This window comes from Microcaecilia unicolor, chromosome 4 (genome assembly GCF_901765095.1).
Source record: "Microcaecilia unicolor chromosome 4, aMicUni1.1, whole genome shotgun sequence".
NCBI classification, from domain to species: domain Eukaryota; kingdom Metazoa; phylum Chordata; class Amphibia; order Gymnophiona; family Siphonopidae; genus Microcaecilia; species Microcaecilia unicolor.
This window is the reverse complement of record NC_044034.1, coordinates 210,619,913-210,642,140: the sequence shown is the minus strand read 5'-3', so window position 1 is coordinate 210,642,140 and position 22,228 is coordinate 210,619,913. Positions and strand designations below refer to the sequence as shown.

Here is a 22,228-nt window from a genome sequence, read left to right as displayed (position 1 = left end):
GCTCATGGATGGGAGGAAAGGAAAAGGGGACATGCTGCTCATGAATGTTTGCTTTTTTGGAAATGTGCATCTTTTAAAAATTATTATTTAGCAGAGTATGGAAGAAAATTCTTTTGTTACTTTTACCAGTATTTTCACTGCTTATAAAATCTGGCTTTCTTGTGGGGGGGGGGGGGGGGGGGTAATCAAGGTGACTGTGCGACAAGGTGCTGCGGGGACAGGGCTGGGTGGGTCAGGGGTGGGGATGGAGGAGATTACTCGTGGCAGGGACGGGTTAGATTTCTGTCCCCGTGCAACTCTCAAGTATGCACTCCTACTCTTACTCACTTGTTGACCCCAGGCTGTCTTCAGTGCTTGGAACTTTTCCACGTTGCCACTGTTAAAAGCATAAAGAGTATCGATCAGCCACTGGCGGTCTGTGTTCCTGAGGGATTCCAGGACAGGGTGCATGAGCTGAAGGGAAAGCAAACGCAAAGTCAAAGAAAAGGCGCAACAAGGGACAGTCCTATTATTACTCCTACCATCTCACCATTTTTAAAACTGTATTTGAATTTTCTGCAAATATAATAGATAAGTTTAAATCTAATTTCATAAGTATATAAGTACATACGTATTGCCATACTGGGACAGACAAAAGGTCCATCAAGCCCAGCATCCTGTTTCCAAATTTCAACAGTGGCCAATCCAGGTCACAAATACCTGGCAAGATCCCAAAAAAGTACAGAACATTTTATGCTGCTTATGCCAGAAATAAGCAGTGGATTTTCCCTAAGTCCATTGTAATAATGGTCTATGGACTTTTCCTTTAGGAACCTGTCCAAACCTTTTTTAAACCCCGCTAAGCTAACTGCCTTTACCACATCCTCTGGCAACGAATTCCAGAGTTTAATTACACATTGAGTGACGAAATATTTTCTCGATTCATTTTAAATTTACTACTTTGTAGATTAATTGAATGCCCCCTAGTCCTAGTCTACCCTTTCCACTCCACTCATTATTTTATAGACCTCTATCATATCTCCCCTCAGCCATCTTTTCTCCAAGCTGAAGAGCCCTAGCCTCTTTAGCCTTTCTTCATAGGGAAGTTGTCCCATCCCCTTTATCATTTTTCTCGCCCTTCTCTGTACCTTTTCTAATTCCACTATATCTTTTTTGAGATGCAGTGACCAGAATTGAACACAATATTCGAGGTGCGGTCGCAAAGGCATTATAACGTCCTCATTTTTGTTTTCCATTCCTTTCCTAATAATACCTAACATTCTATTTGCTTTCTTAGCTGCTGCTGCACACTGAGCAGAAGGTTTCAACGTATCATCAACGACGACACCTAGATCCCTTTCTTGGTCGGTGACTCCTAATGTGGGATCTTGCATTATGTAGCTGTAATTCGGGTTCTTCTTTCCCACATGCATCACTTTGCACTTAGAAACATAGAAACATGCCGGCAGATAAAGGCCATATGACCCTTCCAGTCTGCCCATCCTCTGCAACCCCTAATTCTTCCTGTTCCTAAGCAATCCCACATGCTTATCCCATGCCTTTTTAAATTCTGGAACAGTCCTCGACTCCACCACCTTCATCGGGAGGCCATTCCACGCCTCCACCACCCTTTCTGTGAAATAAGTAACCTTAGGTTACTCATAAGCCTATTCCCTCTTAACTTTGTCATATGCCTCCTCATTCCAGAGCTCTCCATTTGAAAAAGGCTCTCTTCCTATACATAAATGCCCTTGAGATATTTAAACGTTTCTATCATGTCTCCTCTCTCCCTCCTCTCTTCCAGCGTATACATGTTGAGGTTCATAAGCCTGTCCCTATAATTTTGCATTCAAGACCGCTTACTAATTTCGTAGCCGCCTTCTGGACTGACTCCATCCTGTTCATATCTTTCCGTAGGTGCGATCTCCAGAACTGCACGCAGTACTCCAAATGGGGCCTCACTAGAGACTTATACAACGGCACTATCACCTCCTTTTTCCTGCTGATCATGCCTCTCTTTATGCACCCACGCATCCTTCTGGCTTTGACCGTCGCTATTTCTACCTGTTTGGAAGCTTTAAGGTCATCAGACACAATCACCCCCAAGTCCCACTCTTCCTTCGTACACTGAAGCACTTCACCCCCTATACTGTACCGCTCCCTCTGATTTTTGCGACCCAAGTGCATGACCCTGCATTTTTTGGGATTAAACCTTAGTTGACAAATATCGGTCCATTCCTCCAGCTTCGCTAGGTCCTTCCTCATGTCATTCACACCCTCCAGGGTGTCCACCCTGTTGCAGAGTTTAGTATCATCTGCAAAGAGACAAACTTTACCAGACAGCCCTTCCGCAATATCGCTCACAAAGACGTTAAAAAGAGCCGGCCCTAGGACCGAGGTACTCCACTGACGACATCCTTTTCTTCCGAGCAAGCTCCATTTATCACTACCCTCTGTCTACTACCATTCAACCAATTTTTAACCCAATCAGTTACTCTAGGTCCCATACCAAGGGCACTCAATTTATTTATCAGTCGCCTGTGCAGAACCGTGTCAAAGCCTTTGCTGAAATCCAAGTATACCACATCAAGCGCCCCTCCCACATCCAACTGTTTGGTCACCCAGTCGAAGAAGACAGTCAGATTCGTCTGACATGACCTGCCACTAGTGAAGCCATGCTGCCTCAGATCCCGCATTCCATGTAGTTCAAGAAATCTCACAATCCTCCTCTTTAGAAGCGTTTCCATTAGCTTACTCACCACCGAGGTCAGACTGACAGGTCTGTAATTCCCAACCTCCTCCTTATTTCCACTCTTGTGCAAAGGAACCACATTCGCCCTTCTCCAGTCCACCGGGACCACTCCAGTTTCTAAGGAAGCATTGAAGAGGTCCGTCAGCAGGGCCGACAGAACTTATCCGAGTTCCTTAAGCACCCTCGGGTGTATCCCACCAGGCCCCATCGCTCTGTCTACTTTTAGTTTGGCAAGCTCCTCACGAACAGTCCTCCATAAATGCGTCTTGGTCTACCATACATCCATCCCCTTTAGCCTTTGATTTCTGCAGTCCTACCCCCGGTCTTTCATTCGTGAACACAGAGCTAAAATAATTGTTAAGCAGTTCAGCTTTATCCTTACCATTTTCCACATATTTCTCTCCCTCAGCTTTGAGCTTCACAATGCTATTATGGCACTTCCTCTTGTCACTTACATATCTGAAAATGGTCTTATCCCCCAATTTTACCGTATTAGCTATCTTTTCCTCCATTTGCCGCTTCGCTTTCCTGATAGCTTTTCCAGCTTCTCTTCGCTTATTTAGGTATTCTCTCCTGTCATCATCTTTCTGAGTTGTCTTATAACGTGCAAAGGCTAGCCTCCTTACCTTTATCTTTTCAGCTACTACATTCGAGTACCAGACTGGAGCATGGCCCGATAAAGTAAAAGTTCCAATATCTGAAGTCCATCCAGCATGCGTCAGAGAGATATCAACAAAAAGGTAATCAATGCGAGAATAAGTATCGTGAGAGTGCGAATAAAACGAATAATCACGAACCAATGGATGAGATACATGCCAAACATCAGAGATGCCAAGATCCTGAACAAACCTATTTAAAGCTTGGGAAACTTGAACATCTGGACAGGAAGGTGGGCCCGACCTGTCCAACGCAGGGTGCTGTGTGGCATTAAAATCCCCACCACCAACACCAATATCAATTTACCACTGGGACAAGATGTGAAGCGTCCTATCAGCGTATTCAAAACCTCCCCTTGGGCTTCATTGGGAGCATATATTGAGGCTAAAGTAAAGGCCATGTCATCTATCCTGAGACTCAAAAGCAAGAATCGCCCTTCTTTATCATGCTGAATTTTAACTACCTGTGTCTGCAAGGAGGAGTGGAGCAAAATCTTCCAAGCCTCCGGAACGCTGCGAAGCCTGCTCTGCTTTTCCTTGATCATAAAACATAGAGCAAAAGGAAAAGCCCATCTGTATGCAATCTTCGATCTCCAACACTGGCTTCATAGCATATCTCTGAGCTAACGTGAACAAGGAAAGGTCCTGACAGACTGACACTTTGAGGCATATTTTCAAAGCACTTAGCCTTCCAAAGTTCCATAGGTTTCTATGGAACTTTGGAAGGCTAAGTGCTTTGAAAATATGCCTCCATAGCTTCATTATAATCCAAGGATGATAGTTGACGAGCATGCACCAACAAGCTCTCCTCAAAAGCAAATGAAGAAAATCTCGCTATAATGTCCCTGGGTCTATTATCCAGTGTCTTTCCCAAGGCTCTATGCACCCGGTCTATTTCTACTGCACCTGAATCCAGAGTATCACCCATGAATTTTACACACAGTAAACGCACTATGGCAGGAACATCCTCCACGTTACCATTCTCCGGCACCCCACGGAAATGGAGATTGTGCTTGCGTCCCCAATTCTCGAGATCATCAACTTTGTAACGAAGCTCCTCAGTTTGCTCCAACAACTGAGAAAATCGAGAGTCCACAACTGCCGCTCGCTCAGCCTGCTTGTCAGCCCGCTCCTCCAAAACCTCCACCCTGCCCCTGAGTTCGCGCAAATCTAGACTGATAGCGTCCATGTGCTCCAAGATTTTGACCTTAGAGACCTTAATATCTGCACGGATCTCCTTGAGGCATTTGGCTAATTCCTTTGAGAAGCCTTTCTTGGGGAGAGAATGACACAGGGCCACGTGGGAGGAGGCTGAATCCGACTTCGACGAGCAACCAGGAGGAGACGCATGGCGCGATAGGCCCTTAGCCAGCTGTCTCACCAAATGGCACTCACCCTCCTTATGCTGCGATGACGAAAGCTTACTCATGGCTATCAAGAACTCGCCACATAAGTACATAAGTAATGCCATACTGGGAAAAGATCAAGGGTCCATCGAGCCCAGCATCCTGTCCACGACAGCGGCCAATCCAGGCCAAGGGCACCTGGCAAGCTTCCCAACGTACAAACATTCTATACATGTTATTCCCGGAATTGTGGATTTTTCCCAAGTCCATTTAGTAGTGGTTTATGGACTTCTCCTTTAGGAAACCGACCAACCCCTTTTTAAACTCTGCTAAGCTAACCGCCTTCACCACTTTCTCCGGCAACGAATTCCAGAGTTTAATTATACGTTGGGTGAAGAAAAATTTTGTCCAATTCGTTTTAAATTTACTACACTGTAGTTTCATCGCATGCCCCCTAGTCCTAGTATTTTTGGAAAGCGTGAACAGACGCTTCACATCCACCTGTTCCACTCCACTCATTATTTTATATACCTCTATCATGTCTCCCCTCAGCCGTCTCTTCTCCAAGCTGAATAGCCCTAACCTCCTTAATCTTTCTTCATAGGGATGTCGTCCCATCCCCGCTATCATTTTAGTCGCCCTTCGCTGCACCTTTTCCAATTCTACTATATCTTTCTTGAGATACGGCGACCAGAATTGAACACAATACTCAAGATGTGGTCGCACCATGGAGCGATACAACGGCATTATAACATCCTCACACCTGTTTTCCATACCTTTCCTAATAATACCCAACATTCTATTCGCTTTCCTAGCCGCAGCAGCACACTGAGCAGAAAGTTTCAGTGTATTATCGACTACGACACCCAGATCCCTTTCTTGGTCCGTAACTCCTAACGTGGAACCTTGCATGACGTAGCTATAATTCGGGTTCTTTTTTCCCACATGCATCACCTTGCACTTGCTCACATTAAACGTCATCTGCCATTTAGCTGCCCAGTCTCCCAGTCTCGTAAGGTCCTCTTGTAATTTTTCACAATCCTGTCGCGATTTAACAACTTTGAATAACTTTGTGTCATCAGCAAATTTAATTACCTCGCTAGTTACTCCTATCTCCAAATCATTTATAAAGATATTAAAAAGCAGCGGTCCTAGCACAGACCCCTGAGGAACCCCACTAACTACCCTTCTCCATTGTGAATACTGCCCATTTAACCCCACTCTCTGTTTCCTATCCTTCAACCAGTTTTTAATCCACAATAGGACATTTCCTCCTATCCCATGACCCTCCAATTTCCTCTGTAGCCTTTCATGAGGTACCTTGTCAAACGCCTTTTGAAAATCCAGATACACAATATCAACTGGTTCCCCTTTGTCCACATGTTTGTTTACTAGGCAAGATTTCCCCACACAAAAGCCGTGCTGACTTGGTCTCAGTAATTCTTGTCCTCGGATGTGCTCTTATTTTGTTTTTAATAATAGCCTCTACCATTTTCCCCGGCACCGACGTCAGACTCACCGGTCTATAATTTCCCGGATCTCCCCTGGAGCCTTTTTAAAAAATCGGCGTTACATTGGCCACCCTCCAATCTTCCGGTACCACGCTCGATTTTAAGGATAAGTTGCATATCACTAGCAGTAGCTCCGCAAGCTCATTTTTCAGTTCTATCAGTACTCTAGGATGAATATCATCCGGTCCAGGAGATTTGCTACTTTTCAGTTTGCTGAACTGCCCCATTATGTCCTCCAGGTTTATCGTGAAGTCAGTAAGTTTCTCCGACTCGTCCGCTTGAAATACCATTTCCGACACCGGTATCCCACCCAAATCTTCCTCGGTGAAGACCGAAGCAAAGAATTCATTCAGTCTCTCCGCTACGTCTTTGTCTTCCTTGATCGCCCCTTTTACCCCTCGGTCATCCAGCGGCCCAACAGATTCTTTTGCAGGCTTCCTGCTTTTAAAATACCAAAAAAATTTTTTACTATGTTTTTTTGCCTCTAATGCTATCTTTTTTTTCGTAATCCCTCTTGGCCTTCTTTAATCTGCGCCTTGCATTTGCTTTGACACTCCTTATGCTGCTGCTTGTTATTTTCAGATGGTTCCTTCTTTCATTTTCTGAAGGCGTTTCTTTTAGCCCTAATAGCTTCCTTCACCTCACTTTTCAACCAGGCCGGCTGTCTTTTGGACTTCCGTCTTTCTTTTCTAATTCGTGGAATATGTATGGCCTGGGCCTCCAGGATGGTATTTTTGAACAGCGTATACGCCTGTTGTACAGTTTTTACTCTCTCAGTTGCCCCCCTAAGTTTTTTTTTTACCGTTCTTCTCATTTTATCATAGTCTCCTTTTTTAAAGTTAAACGCTAATGTATTTGACTTTCTGTGTACAGTTACTTCAAGGTCGATATCAAAACTGATCATATTATGATCACTGTTATCAAGCGGCCCCAGTACCATACCGTCCCTCACCAGATCATGCACTCCACTAAGGACCAAGTCTAGAATTTTTCCTTCTCTCGTCGGCTCCTGCACCAGCTGCTCCATAAAGCTGTCCTTGATTTCATCAAGGAATTGTACCTCTCTAGCGTGTCCTGATGTTACATTTACCCAGTCTATATTGGGATAATTGAAGTCACCCATTATTATCACATTGCCCATTTTGTTCGCGTCTCTGATTTCTTTTATCATTTCTGCGTCTACCTGCTCATCCTGGCGAGGCGGACGGTAGTACACTCCTATCACCGTTTTTTCCCCACATGCAAGTAGAGACGGATAAGGAAGTAGATGTCAGTGGATGAAGCAATTAAAAGCAGGGTAGTGCAGGAGCTAAACTCTCAGGCGTCCAGCCCCGTGACATCACTTCCTTATCTCCTCTAGAACATTTTTTTAAAAATCGGTGTTGCATTGGCCACCCTCCAATCTTCCAGTACCGCGCTCAATTTTAAAGATAAATTATATATTACTAACAATAGTTCCACAAGTTCATTTTTCAATTCTATCAGTACTCTGGGATTGATACCATCCGGTCCAGGAGATTTGCTACTCTTCAATTTGTCGAATTGCCCCATTACATCCTCCAGGTTTATAGAGATTTCATTCAGTTATCTGTGGTAAGCTCTACCACATGCTTACAGCACCTTAGAATGGCATACCACGAAATGCGCTCAGGCATCCTGCAGTAAATGCCAAATCGGCACACGCTAAAAAATACTTTTTATTTTTTCTTGGAGGGGGCATGTCGGGGGGGGGGGCAGAGAGTGGGTGTTCCTGCACTAATCAGCATGGATATATTACTGCAAACTAACTGGTTAGCGCAGTATTACTGCATGAGCCCTTACCACCTATGAAATAGGTGTTGGTAAGTGCTCAACTGATAATTTTTTTTAATGGCTGTGCGCTAATGGTCAAGCGATGTTGTCATTAATACAAAAATTGGAAAATCAACCATTTTACTGCTGCAGCAAAAATTACCTTAGCACACAGGAAAGACTCGCATAAAGGCACGCTAAGGCAAATTTTTGCTGCAGCTTAATAAAAGGTACATATTCTTCCCCTTCACCTTGTCTCACAATGCACTTTTGAACTTCCTCCTATCTAACAGATTGTGTATTTTTGACAGTCACATGAATCAGGTTTGCAGCTGCTGGAAGATTAGCCCTCCATTTTTTTTTTGACATATTTGAAGAAAAATAAAAACAAACTAATAACACAGATGAGAGAACAGTGATGTAACCTATATCAAACTATCAAGGATAGTGAATTTCCTGGAAGCTAATAAGTTGCAAGATCAGAGACAACATGGTTTTACCAAAGGTAAATTGTGCCAAACGAATCTCATTGAATTCTTTGACTGAGTGACAGGAGAACTGAATCATGGACGTGCTATAGATGTAATCTACTTAGATTTCATAAAAGCTTTTGACACGGTTCCCCACAGGAGGCTCTTGAATAAACTTGACAGACTGAAAATAGGACCAGACATGGTGAACTGGATTAGGAACTGGTTGACGGACAGACGCCAGAGGGTGGTGGTTAATGGAATTTGCTCGGATGAGGGAAAGATGAGTAGTGGAGTGCCTCAGGGATCGGTGCTGGGGCTGATTCTGTTCAATATATATTTGTGTATGACATTGCCGAAGGGTTAGAAGGTAGGGTTTGCCTTTTTGCGGATGATGCTAGGATTTGTAACGGAGTGGACACCCGGGAGGGAGTGGAAAACATGAAAAAGGATCTGTAGAAGCTAGAGGAATGGTTTAAGGTCTGGCAATTAAAATTCAATGTGAAGAAATGCAAAGTGATGCACTTATGGTGTAGAAACCCACGGAAGACGTATGTGTTAGACGGTGAGAGTCTGATATGTATGGACGGGGAGAGGGATCTTGGGGTGATAGTATCTGAGGATCTGAAGGCAACGAAACAGTGTGACAAGGCAGTGGTCTTAGCTAGAAGGTTGCTAGGCTGTATAGAGAGAGGTGTGACCAGCAGAAGAAAAGAGGTTTTAATGCCCCTGTATAAGTCGTTGGTGAGGCCCCACCTGGAGTATTGTTTTCAGTTTTGGAGGCTGTATCTTGCGAAGGATGTAAAAAGAATTGAAGCGGTGCAAAGAAAAGCTACGAGAATGGTATGGGATTTGTGTTACAAGACGTATGAGGAGAGACTTGCTGACCTGAACATGTATACCCTGGAGGAAAGGAGAAACAGGGGTGATATGATACAGATGTTCAAATATTTGAAAGGTATTAATCCGCAAATGAACCTTTTCCATTTATGGGAAGGCGGTAGAACTAGAGGACATGAAATGAGATTGTAGGGGGACAGACTGAAGAAAAATGTCAGGAAGTATTTTTTCACGGAGAGAGTGGTGGATACTTGGAATGCCTTCCTGCGGGAGGTGGTGGAGATGAAAACGGTAACTGAATTCAAAAATACGTGGGATAAACATAAAGGAATCCTGTTCAGAAGGAATGGATCCTCAGAAGCTTAGCCGAGATTGGGTGACAGAGCTGGTGGTGGGAGGCGGGGCTAGTGCTGGGCAGACTTCTACGGTCTGTGCCCTGAAAATGGCAGAAACAAATCAAGGTCAGGTATACACAAAAAGTAGCACATATGAGTTTATCTTGTTGGGCAGACTGGATGGACCATGCAGGTCTTTTTTTCTGCCGTCATCTACTATGTTACTATGACCCTTATGTTACTACATAAATTTGATTATATGGCCTATCCTGAATTTTGGGCAGCTGGTCCCTAGAGGGGCATCACAAGAGTTACTGGCAACCAGAAAGGATATGTCACTATTGGCTTGCAGGCAAGTATCATTTTAATGGACTGATGTGGGAAGCCAGGTGGAACTTCTAATCCTGTGATGGTTAGATAACACTTCAGGGCAACTGGGAGCGTCCAAATAATTCTCTATTACTACTGCAACTGTTGCAAACTGCTTGTCCTCTTCCATTCCAATAACCAGTGATCTCTATCTAATTATCTAAATCACATTTTTACTTTTCAAACTCTAGCAGCAAACTTACCAATTCACCAAAGTTATACACGCCCTCCCCAAGAAGTCCAGCCAGACCCAAAGTGAAGGCTCTCTCCTGCTGTTCAGTCACTGGAGAAAGAAGAATCATGTGTTCAACTATAGACAATGCACTAGCTTCCCCTCTCCTTCCCTCAGACACTTGTTCTGCAATTTTTCTGTGACACTGAACTCAGTTCAGGCTGATCTGTGTTACAGAACCATAAGATCAGAAACTCTAGCGTTCAGGCACTGCCAGTGAGAGCTGCAAGTACAAAAGTCAGCAATTCTGAGACATGGAACTCATGAATGGTTAGTGCAGTGGCTTGAGAACCAGGGGAACTGGGTTAATTCCCACTGCAGCTCCTTGTGACTTAGGGCTCCATTACCCCAGGTACAAAATAAATACCTGTATATAATATGTAAACCAATTTGACTGTAAGCAAAGAAAGGCATTATATCAAATCCCATCCCCTGTTATGGCTGCTCTGATGGAGCCATCTAGTGGTTAGTTCCCAGAAAAGCAGCAGAACAGGATAAACTCTCTGCTCAGGTTTTCCACGTGTCCCATATCTAACCCTAACCAGGGCCCAGATGCACAAATATCCCCGTTACGAATCCATTTTTATTTTCAAATCGGTAAAAATTACCGATTTGGAAATAGAGGGATTTCCAAAGAGAATCGCAAGCAAATGAGTTGCTTGTTGCCTTTGCGAACAGGGCTCATTTGCATGCGATGGGGGAAGCCAGTCAGCCAGCTAAGAATGCGCAGGGCAGCCAATCGCTAAGCATGGCTGCTCTGCGCATGCCACAGACGGCTTCATACACGAAGACAAACTGCGTGTATAAAAGCCGTCCACAGCCTTTTTTTGTTTACCTTCAATCCAGCTTAATAAACGGTTCTGCAAGCCATTTCCTGTAGCCACACTCCACCTCCTTTCTCAGGAAAGGCTCCAATTGTTATTAATTGCCACAGAAGTGCCTGTCTGCCAATCACAGCGCGTTGAGCTGACACCAGCTTCTCTGGCATCATCTAAACGCGCTGTGATTGGCTGTGAGAGAACAGCTGGAACGGCTCAAACAGGGAACTCCGGGAGTGGGGGTGGGGGATTTCAAGCTTCCAAAAACAGCGCTGTGCTTTCATGGGAAGTGGACTAACACGGCTACCACACTCCTCTACCATGGGAAGGGGAAGAAGCAGAAGAGTACTACAGTGAAAAGGGAGCGAGTTAATTGCCAGGAAATGCAAGTAGTTGAAGGTCACACCTCCAGAAAGAGGGTGCAAACCAACTACACATTCTACTGCAAGAAGCTGAAACCTCATTCTAAATAAGCTGAAAAAAAGGGAGAGAGATTTGGGTTGCAAATCAGAGTCTGAATCCTGTTTCTCACTGACCATGCTGGAACGGCTCAAACAGGGAGTTCTTGGGGGGGGGGGGGGGGGGGTGAGGGGGATTTGTAGCTGTGTAGTGACAAATCAAAGATCTTATATGAGCACACTTTGCCAGCCATGTCCTTTTTTGGAGGATGGTACTGGCAGGAGCAGGGACAGCAGTGGGAGAACGAGGATAGAACATTTCCCTGGCAGGATTGGCCAGTTCGCAGCTGACAGCCCTCCTCAGCCAGCCACCAGGCAATACCCCTGACCACCCGCTAACTTTTCCACGGTAAAGGTAGGGACTGCTTCTGTACATCGGGTTGGAAAATGTCTGTGCATCGCTTTGCATGCACATATATATAGTAATTAGCTCATTATAATAGCTTTGCATAGCATTTTCGTTAGCTGCTACCGTGACAGGAAAAGAGCTCTGAGAACCCTTTTGTGCATGTCTCGTTGTACCCCTTGCTCGCTAAACTGGCTAGAACCTCAGTGTAAAAACCATGTTGCTGGCTCGTTAAGTTTAGTGCATCTGGGCCCAGGGCAGGATAGAGGTACAACAAATGCCTGTGGGGGTTCCAGAGGTGCAGAACCAAACTGGACAGCAGGGAAAGCAAATGGTTTCTTGAATTTAGATAGTGCACATTCAGCTTCATGAAACGTTAGATAGAATCTATGCAACTGCAGCTCTCCATCAGAAATAAAGTTACAAGTGGGAGCCTCCTTTCAGGCATCTCGATGCTGTACTGTGCGAGCCTGGTCTCCAACTGCATCTGTGCACCTGGCTTCCCTTACAGAATACTAGTGTAACCGGGTATTGGCACACCTATCCATCATTTTACACACCTGGTGAGGCAAAGGTGCAGACAACTTACTATATTCTGTATGCTGCATGTGTAATTAGTAGCCCCACTCGTAGGAACACCCCCTCTTGCATTAACACATTATGCCACTTACACACACCCTTACTGAATAGCGCACAGTCAGTTTCCTGCCACTTATATAAGTGCCAGTTTTCTGTACATTAATGTGTACAAAAGGTGCATAACTGCAAGCATTGTGTAACAGAATTGCCCTTAATAATATTGAAATACAAGGATTCATCTTCTCTTCCTTTCCATGGTGGAGGCAACTGGAGCAACCTAAGTCCTGTTTAATATTGTTTTCAGTTCAAAGAGGTGATGGGTACAGGACGGTTCCCACATCTAGACAGGTAAATTCCTAGACCATATGTACAGCAGCGGCAAGTGACAATACTAGGGAACAAACGCCTTTGCTCCTCAGGACAGGAGGGTCAGTCTGTATCTAAGCTGGGGTTTCAGGGGACAGAAAAAAATGAAGGCAAATAAAGACCATATGGCCTATCCAGTCTGCCTATGTATGCAGTGGCATATCCATTCAAGGTATGCGTGTTGAGTACGCACCCCGTCAGACAGTTTTATCTGCATTCTCCCTACTGCCCTCCTCCAACTGACATTTCTCAGTTCCCTTCCTGGCAAAGCTCTGCAATTTCCCCGCACAACTTCAAATCACCTCCGCTCCAGTCTTCGCCCAGGCAGCGGTAGCGGTACTCATAGGTTGCCTGTGCCTGCACCTGGACTTTCTCTTACTCTGAACCGTCCCGTCCTTCACAAAACAGAAAGTCGCATCAGAAGGGGTGGGATGATTCAGAGTGAGAGAAAGTCCTAATGCAGCCACAAGCAGCCTATGAGTGCCACTGCTCAAGCAAAGACTGGAGTGGAGGTGATTTGATGGTATGGACTAGAGGGGGGAGGGCACTTCCCTCTGCGAAAAATTCCTAGATACATTGCTGCATGTATGTCATCTACCATCCCTTTTTCTCCCCTATAGATCCTATGTACTTGTCCCAAGCTTTCTTGAATTCAGATACAGATTTTATCCACTACCTCCACTGGGGTGGGGCATTCCACAATTCACTGATTCACTGTTAGGGCTACACTTTGGTCCAGTTTGCTATTAGCAAACCCTTGGTTACCTGGCAAATCCTTGACATCGATGCAGCCTAGGAAGCGCAGCGCATCCTTGTAGTAGGAGGCATGGTTGCCAATAGTCTGGTAATACTTGCTGGAAAGGTCGTAGAAACGGCTATGAACAGAAGTCACGCCGGGCAGATTATTCAGCATCTCTTCCACACTCTCTATTGTCTCCTGTGAGAGACAGAAGAAAAGCTTTGAACCAACACTAAATATGATTTTACTAGTTAGCAGCTACTGCAGTCTCATCCTGCACCTCTAAAATTCTACCCTTAATGGAAAATCCCTGTCAATCTGATACCTCAAGCCTCTCTTTGTGAATGTCTCTCGATTTGCTTTGCTTTGATCACGTTAACCAACTTTTTACACCATCCTACAAATCTGTCAGTAGGACTGACACAGAGCTGATGGGGGAAGAGGCTCATGAGAAACCCTACATAAGCTGCCACTCCTATATAAGGGTTAAGGAATTCTGAAAGTACCAAACTGGGTCAGATCAATGAGTCATCAAGCCCTACATCCTTTCTGTCTCAGGTCACCTAGAACTGCCCATGGATGGAGATGCTTAAGGCTATTCACCTAAATAATGGGTAATGGACTTGTCCTCTGGAAATATTTTTCTCTAAACTCAGCCATATTATTAGTCTTCACCACATTCTCTGGCAACAAGTTCTATATTGCACTGACTGAAAAAAAACTTTCTTGAATTCATTTTAACTCTGTGACTAGTTAGTTTCATGAAGAGTCTCTTACGACTTCTGAAGAGTGTAAAATGTTCCCTATTGATTTACTCCTCACTACTCATGACTTTATAAACCTTGAATAAGAATGCCATCATTACCTGCACACCAGAAGTACACTTATCAGCAGTGCTTCTGAACCCAATATCTGGGACACACCCAGCCAGTCAAGTTTTCAGTAATAAATCTCTTACGGACATTCACTGTGAATATCCAGAAAACACAACTGGCTGGGTTTGTCCTCAGGACCAGGTTCAGAACTACAGTGGAGCACCATTAGTACGCAGTGTTCAGGAGGCATGACTATGTAACCGCATACTATCGGTACACTTATTACCGGAAGAAGGGCAACCTTCGAAAGCTAATCAAGAAATGTATTAAGTTATGTCCAATAAAAAAGGTATCATCTTATTTTCCATGTTTTATTTTGTTTGATTTCTATTGATAACCGGAACAATAAAGAAATACTATCCATCAATACTATAGCGTCAAAGACCAAGTGTGAAAAATTTTATTTACAGCACTGCGTGTATTTACAGTATTTCTGCGACAATCTTCTACAAAACAGTACCTGTAATGTGTTGCACAGCCATTGCTCATTTTTTAAAGTCAGTAATCTTTAGCTGTTTTAGGTTACTGATACTTTTTTTTCTTGCAAAATCAGTCATTCGTCTAAGATGCATGATTTCAAAGGTTCAGCGCATGTTCCTCCATAAATCTGATTAACTTTGCTTCAGCAGGTGTAATTTTCATAGCCGGCACATCATCATCATTATCCTCGTTGTCACTTTGGTTGTTCTCTGGGATATCATGATGTGGTTGAACGGCCTGTATAATGTCCTCCTCTGACAGAAATTCTGTATAGCTTCATTATTTTCGTCCCACTCCAACCAGTCACTAATCATTTCTGCAGATGTTTCTATATCAAAGACCTTTAACATATCGTAGATACAGGCTACTTTTTGCTCATTAGTTTGGTTCAAGGTCTCGATGAAATTTGTTTCACTGAAGCCTTCAAGGTCTGATTCACTAGAAGAACTGCTTTCGGCAAAGGCATCATCCAGGCCTCTTATCCAACAGTTTTCAATGGATGCTTGTTTTACATCATCCCATGCCTTCTTAAACATGTAAATAATTTGTTTCAGATTTAACATTTTCAGAAATTATTATTAACATTTGTATAGCGCTACCAGACACACACAGCGCTGAACACCTGACACAGAGAGACAGTCCCTGCTCGATAAAGCTTACAATCTAAAAATACAGACAGACAAGACAATTAAGGGCGAGGAAAGTACTGGGTGAGAAGGAACAAGGATAGGGGATTCTGGAATGTTAGAATTTTCTGATGAAACAAGAGCTGAAATTACCTCTTGTCTATAATTGTGTTTGAAGTTCTTGATTATGCCCTGGTCTAATGGTTGGATTTTGGATGTGGTGTTCAAGGGAAGGTAGAGAATTCAGATTTTCCCATCCCTTGAGATCAGAGAATCCGCAATGGAGGCAGCTTGTGAATGCCAGTTTTATTAGTGCAAAAAAGTAGAGTGGCACGATCTTTTATTTTCTTATGGCCTGCTATATTATTAGGTTCCTATTTAAATGCCCAAGTTTTGTCTGGTAACAATTTTGTGAACAAGGCCATTTCATCACAATTATACACTTGCTCTTCTGTATAGTCATCTTCAAGGACAGCCCTTAACTGACTAGGAAAGAAGATGGCAGCAGCTTCATCTTTCCCCCAAAATCAGCTCTTGTGAAATTCCATGGCGTTTCTTGAACCTATTTATAACCTCTGCTACCAGAAAATTCATGCCCAATCAACCGTCCAAATTTTTCAGCTTGTGCTTGGAGTATCGGGCCACTAACATGTGTTCCTTTATCTCACTCTTATGAAACCCACGTATGTAGTGCTTTGTCAGGTTCAGGTTCGGCTGCATAACGCACACGCTTTTGTTCAAGTCTTTCTAAAGTTTCAATATTTTTAATTAAGTCATTTCCAAGTCAACTTCTGAATGTTGATTCTGAAATTGAGGTCCTTTGCTATTTTAGCTTGCAACTCTCCTTTGATTACTCTATCTATAGCCGTTAATTTTTCATCGACTGAATAGCAGAGCTTGCGCTTCTTTAAACCCATACTGAATATAAAATATTCTGTATAAAGCAGAAAGTAGGCAGAAATATGTCTCACCTCTGTCACACTTGGCACTGAAAGGAAGTTTGCTGTAGCTACCGCCAGGTCATCTCCAGTACAGCCTACCGTGTATGATCGAGAACCAAACATTAATTTTATGATTTTCGGAGGCAGGTTATTAACGCATATAAAGTGATCAGGTGCTTTAATTTATTTATTTGTTACATTTGTATCCCACATTTTCCCACTTATTAGCAGGCTCAATGTGGCTTACATAGTACCGTAATGGCGTTTGCCAGTTCCGGTATGAACAAATACAAAGTGATACTTTATATGCGATACTTTATATGTATACCCAAGTTTGATTTGTCCTTGCCATGTTCAGGGCACAGACCGTAGAAGTCTGCCCACTGTTCTTGCATTAAGGTTCTGAAGCTAACGTTGAAGCCCCTTAAAATTTACACTCCAGCCCATCCATATCTATTCAGTCATTATCAGGGCACAGACCGTAGAAGTCTGCCCAGCACTGGTTTTGCTTAATGAAGTGAATATGTCTCATCATAGAAACCTTTTTTCTTACTCCACTGGGGAATGGACTGTCAATATGCCTTTCCCCCACCACCTCTATAGGGAAAACTCTTCTCAAACTGTGTCGCGACCAAGGGACCATGATCCTAATTGCTCCTTACTGGCCATATCAGATTTGGTTCCCTCTTCTCCTAGAGTTGTCATTCAAAGAACCATTGAGATTAGATCCTTTTCCAACTCTAATAACAAAGAACCAAGGAGTCTGTCCTCCACCTAGACTTCCGCTGTCTGGCCCTGACAGCTTGGTTTTTGACGACATAGATTTACATTCCTTAAACCTTCCAGAAGGAGTGTCTAGAATACTATTAGCTTCTAGGAAACCTTTTATACAGAAGTATTACTGTTTTAAGTGGAGAAGATTTTTCCTCTGGTGTACAGCCAGAGCATTCAACTCTGTTAGGTGCTGTCTTCCTACCCTTATAGATTACCTCCTCCATCTTTCTGATTCTGGCCTCAATCAGAGCACACTGAGTGCCATTATGATTTTTCACGCTAGAGTTAAGCCAATTTCCGTTCATCCCTTGATGATGAGATTAATGAGAGGTTTATTTTGTACCAAACCTCCTATTAAACCACCTCTAGTGGTGTGGGATCTCAATGTTATCCTCGCAGCGCTCATGAAAACTCCATTTCAACCACTTCATTCCTGTTCCTTAAAGTTCCTAACATATAAAATCCCATGGAGCCATTCCTTCTGAACAGGATTCCTTTGTATTTGTCTCATTCACGTACTAATGGTGCTCCACTGTACTTGTTTAAAACGTCTTAAAGCTAATAAGTAGCTTTGGAAACGTTACTCTTATTGGGGTCACATTCAATACAGCATATCAACTGCAATACAGACTTTCATGCTTACCATGAATCTCAGACCAATGAACACACAAGTACATAAGTAATGCCACAGTGGGAAAATACCAAAGGTCCATTGAGCCCAGTATCCTGTCCACGACAGTGGCCAATCCAGGCCAAGGGCACCTGGCAAGCTTCCCAAACGTACAAACATTCTATACATGTTATTCCTGGAATTGTGGATTTTTCCCAAGTCCATTTAGTAGTGATTTATGGACTTGTCCATTAGGAAACCGTCTAGCCCCTTTTTAAACTCAGCTAAGCTAACCGCCTTCACCACGTTCTCCGACAACGAATTCCAGAGTTTAATTATGCGTTGGGTGAAGAAAAATTTTCTCCGATTTGTTTTAAATGTACTACACTGTAGTTTCATCGAATGCCCCCTAGTCCTAGTATTTTTGGAAAGCGTGAACAGACGCTTCACATCCACCTGTTCCACTCCACTCAATATTTTATATACCTCTATCATGTCTCCCCTCAGCCATCTCTTCTCCAAGCTGAAAAGCCCTAGCCTCCTTAGTCTTTCTTCATAGGGAAGTCATCCCATCCCCGCTATCATTTTAGTCGCCCTTCACTGCACCTTTTCCAATTCTACTATATCTTGTCATACATGACTCAACATTTGGAATATGGCTCAATACAACACATTGGGATCAAATGGAATAAGCTGAACACTGGCCATGGGGTTTAACTTGTTTTGCATATTCAACGTCGCTGAATATACATTTTAACATTGTCACTACTCATCACTATATGGTTGATTTAGGCCTGCTAAACATTTAACTTATACAGACAGTGGCTGAATATTGCCAGATAACTGTGAGCCTCCCTCCACTCCTTTACTACGCAAATACTAGAGCCTTCCTCCACTCATTTACCACGCAGATACTACGAACCTCCCTACACTCCTTTACTACGCAGATACTAGTCTCCCTCCACTCCTTTACTATGCAGATACTACAGAGCATCCCTCCACTTCTTTACTACACAGATACTAGTCTCCCTCCACTCCTTTACTATGCAGATACTACAGAGCATCCCTCCACTCCTTTACTACAAGATACTATCGATCCTCCATCCACTCCTTTACTACACAGATACTTTGAATCATTCAGATAGATTTTTGGTCCAATGCTAGTTGTATAGGGGCCAAAAATCCAAGGATAGGGAAATTCTATGTTTCCCAGCTGTTGGGCTGAAATTCAGGAAAGTTATATGTTCACCAACTGATACTTTGCCAGGTCTATGGCCAATGATCAGAAATCAGATGTGGAATTAACAGCACCCCGCAGGGGCAACTCAGGCTGCAGGACTGAAGATGGAAGGTTGTGCTAGGTTAAAACAGGACCCCACACACATGCTGAACATTTTTTTCTCATCTAAGCTTGAGACAGTTCTGGAATGTAAACTAGGTTTGAGCAGAATTTTTGTTACCATCTTGTTAGAAGTAGAGGTCCTCCTGTATTGATTTTTTTATTATTTTGTTTTATTATGATGTCTTTGTATTGCTTGTTTTGAACTATGTATGCTGATAGTGTAATCTGATGAGAATTGTTGAGATCATGCGGAATACAAATATTTTAAATAAATAAATAAAAATAAAACAAACAGCACAAAAAATCCAACAGAAAGCAATCTCACTCAAAAAAATAAGAATGATATGAGTGGAGAGGGATGGGATGGGACAGGGATGGGATACAATAACGTGCACTCAGAAAAGTATTGTCGCTTTGAGACTTGTACCTGTTGAAGGTTGCACATTTGGATGTTACAATGGCGGAAGTAAATGCATTGAAGATTTATGATGTTCATACAATGATGGGATGTACACAGTCAAACTGTTATTGTTAAAATTTCAAGAAGAAGGGGTGGGGGGGGGGAAGAGAAAAGTTTGATGACTGGAAGATGTACCTTGTTTATTGTGCATTTAGCTATAGTTGACTCACTGTACATATTGCAATTGTGAAGTGATTTTTGAATGATTGTCATCAATAAAAACGTTAAAAATTAAAAATAAGAACGATGATTTGTCTGTACCTGACCTAGTTTAAAAGAAGTATAGTTTTCTTGGAGATGCGGCTCTTGTATTTAAAGAACTGCTCCTTTTCCGCATTATCTTGCTTCATGTAAAAAGCAAATCTATCTTATGTCACACTCCCATCTAGACTAAATCTAACAGGCTGAGTTCTACTTCTGACCAAGACCGGAGTTTCTCTCCTTCTCCCTCCCCCCCAAACTCCTGTTCAATTGGTTTTCCTTTAGTGGTATGTGTGGAAAAACTTTATTTAGCTTTCATGATATGCACATCTCCATCTCTACTATCATCTGTGATATAAGTACCAAGGATAAGCAGACTCAGAACACAAGAATGAGAGACAGAACGGACACAGATACACAGCCCCTCCAGGACAGCAGAACATGCAGTGTCCAGGTTAAAAAGTACCCTAAATATGCAGTGGTTCTCACCTTTGTGGCCTGCAGGTCTCCGATATTTAATTTCAGGGCCCCAATAGCTGTTTTACACAGAATCACTGCCTCATCACTGCTTTTCACCTATAGTCAAACCAAACATGAGAAAGTTACAAAATCATCTACAGCCAAGCCCTTCCAACTGTGTCTCTGACTAGTATACCTAAAACCATGGCACAAAGAACTTACAGTTCAAATAAAGTACACCCATTCTCTGCCAACTGATATCAAATGGTACTGTAAATCTTTCATGTTGAATTTGCAGCGGACCATGCAGAGCGAATAATTAGTGAAAATGACATATATATATATATATATATATATATATATATATACTACACACATTCACCTCACAGATATTAAAGCATGACAGGGTGTAGAATAACCTTGGTATTTTAAGAGAGATCAGTGCAGTAAAGCACCTTGAGCCATCCAGCATATCAGATACCACAACTAGCAATTATGGAAAATACTTCTTGCTGTTTTCAGTTCATATATTTGAAGAATATCCAGCAAAACTGAATGCTGCTGAAACCATCAATCCCCCACAGAAAGTTTTCTAAAAGAGAATGTGCATCAAAGATGGGCCTCCAGTGTCACATATTTAAATGGTGGTCTGCAGCAAGGAGAACTTCTAAAGCACACAAACCAGAAGCTAGGAAAATCAGCAGCAGAAACCCTAATTCCTCCCACAGTGGCAATGAAGGTTTAGCAGAATGTACAGCCTCCTGACTACTCAGATTCTTGAGATGCAAACACTATGATATCCAATATTATAAATATTTGTACAGCTGAGTGTTTTACACAATTCTTTTTACCAAAGCTTTATTAATACAGCACTTAACAGAAATAACCATAGAATTGTGTAGAGTAGCTGCCTGGTACTTATGGAAATGGGTCATGAACCAGGAAAGCCAGAGTTCAAATCCTGTCTCTCCCACCCTTTGTGACCTTGGGCAAGTTACTTCACCTTCCATTGACTTATGTACACGTAGACTGTAAGCCACTTGGACAAGGAAATAAATATGTAACTCGCCTTGAGCTCAGATTTGAGAAAGGTAATACATCTGAATTCAAATCCACTTACTAGAACAGATAAAATAAGACGATAAATCAATAATTTTTATTTTTTACTCTAGGTCTTCGCCTTGACCCAACTATAAATTCCAAGGAATAGGGACTACCATGTTTTTCTGTGCAGCATTGCATTTATCTGGCATCTCTTATTCCAGAGGCCCCTAAAACCTTTCAAGAGAAAACTCGCATAGGACATTTCACATAACAGTGGATGGTGGAGAGTTTTCATCAGAGATTACTGAGTGAAGGGTGAGGTTTCCTCTCAAAAGTTTGCTGCCACTGTTGCATATAGAGGGGGGAAAAAGAAATTAAACTTTCTCCATGGGTCAGATTCAGTCATAGACAGAAAGCATGCTGTGGGATCATGGACCCCTATACTATACAAAAATATTATTAATTATGCTTACAATGTAAAATTCATCATATTTACTTTATAAATATAGCAACAAACCAACAAGCCTTGCTCATATACACATAGCCATGTCTGCACATACAAATGTCTGCAGCTACACAGGCCTAATGATGTACACATAGGTATGTACATTACGTTTTAAAAGTATTTAAGTAAAATGTAAAAGTATTGGCTTCAAAAGTAATGAAGTAAAAGTAGAAAGTCTTATCCAAGGAGTTGTGTCAGGGGGGCACTGAAGAATCACAATGTGTCCCTCATTGTGTATTCTTGCGGACTGTCGGTGGGTGGGGAGGGTTGTTACTTTGGATGTGTCTCTGAAAAGTTTGTTCAGCTGTACATGGAGGTCCCCAT

General features: G+C 42.7%; 1 protein-coding gene across 1 annotated transcript in view; it reads right to left on the bottom strand.

Annotated features, from left to right (window-relative positions):
- The window catches only part of PSMD13 (proteasome 26S subunit, non-ATPase 13), a 40,775-nt gene that overhangs the window by 5,209 nt on the left and 13,338 nt on the right, over window positions 1–22,228 (bottom strand). Inside the window, exons 6-9 of the mRNA XM_030199514.1 lie at window positions 20,386–20,472; window positions 13,614–13,785; window positions 10,253–10,332; window positions 328–453 (exon numbers count right to left, since the gene is read on the bottom strand). Of these exons, the coding sequence (XP_030055374.1) occupies window positions 328–453; window positions 10,253–10,332; window positions 13,614–13,785; window positions 20,386–20,472 (465 nt within the window). The remainder of the gene's footprint in view (window positions 1–327; window positions 454–10,252; window positions 10,333–13,613; window positions 13,786–20,385; window positions 20,473–22,228) is intronic.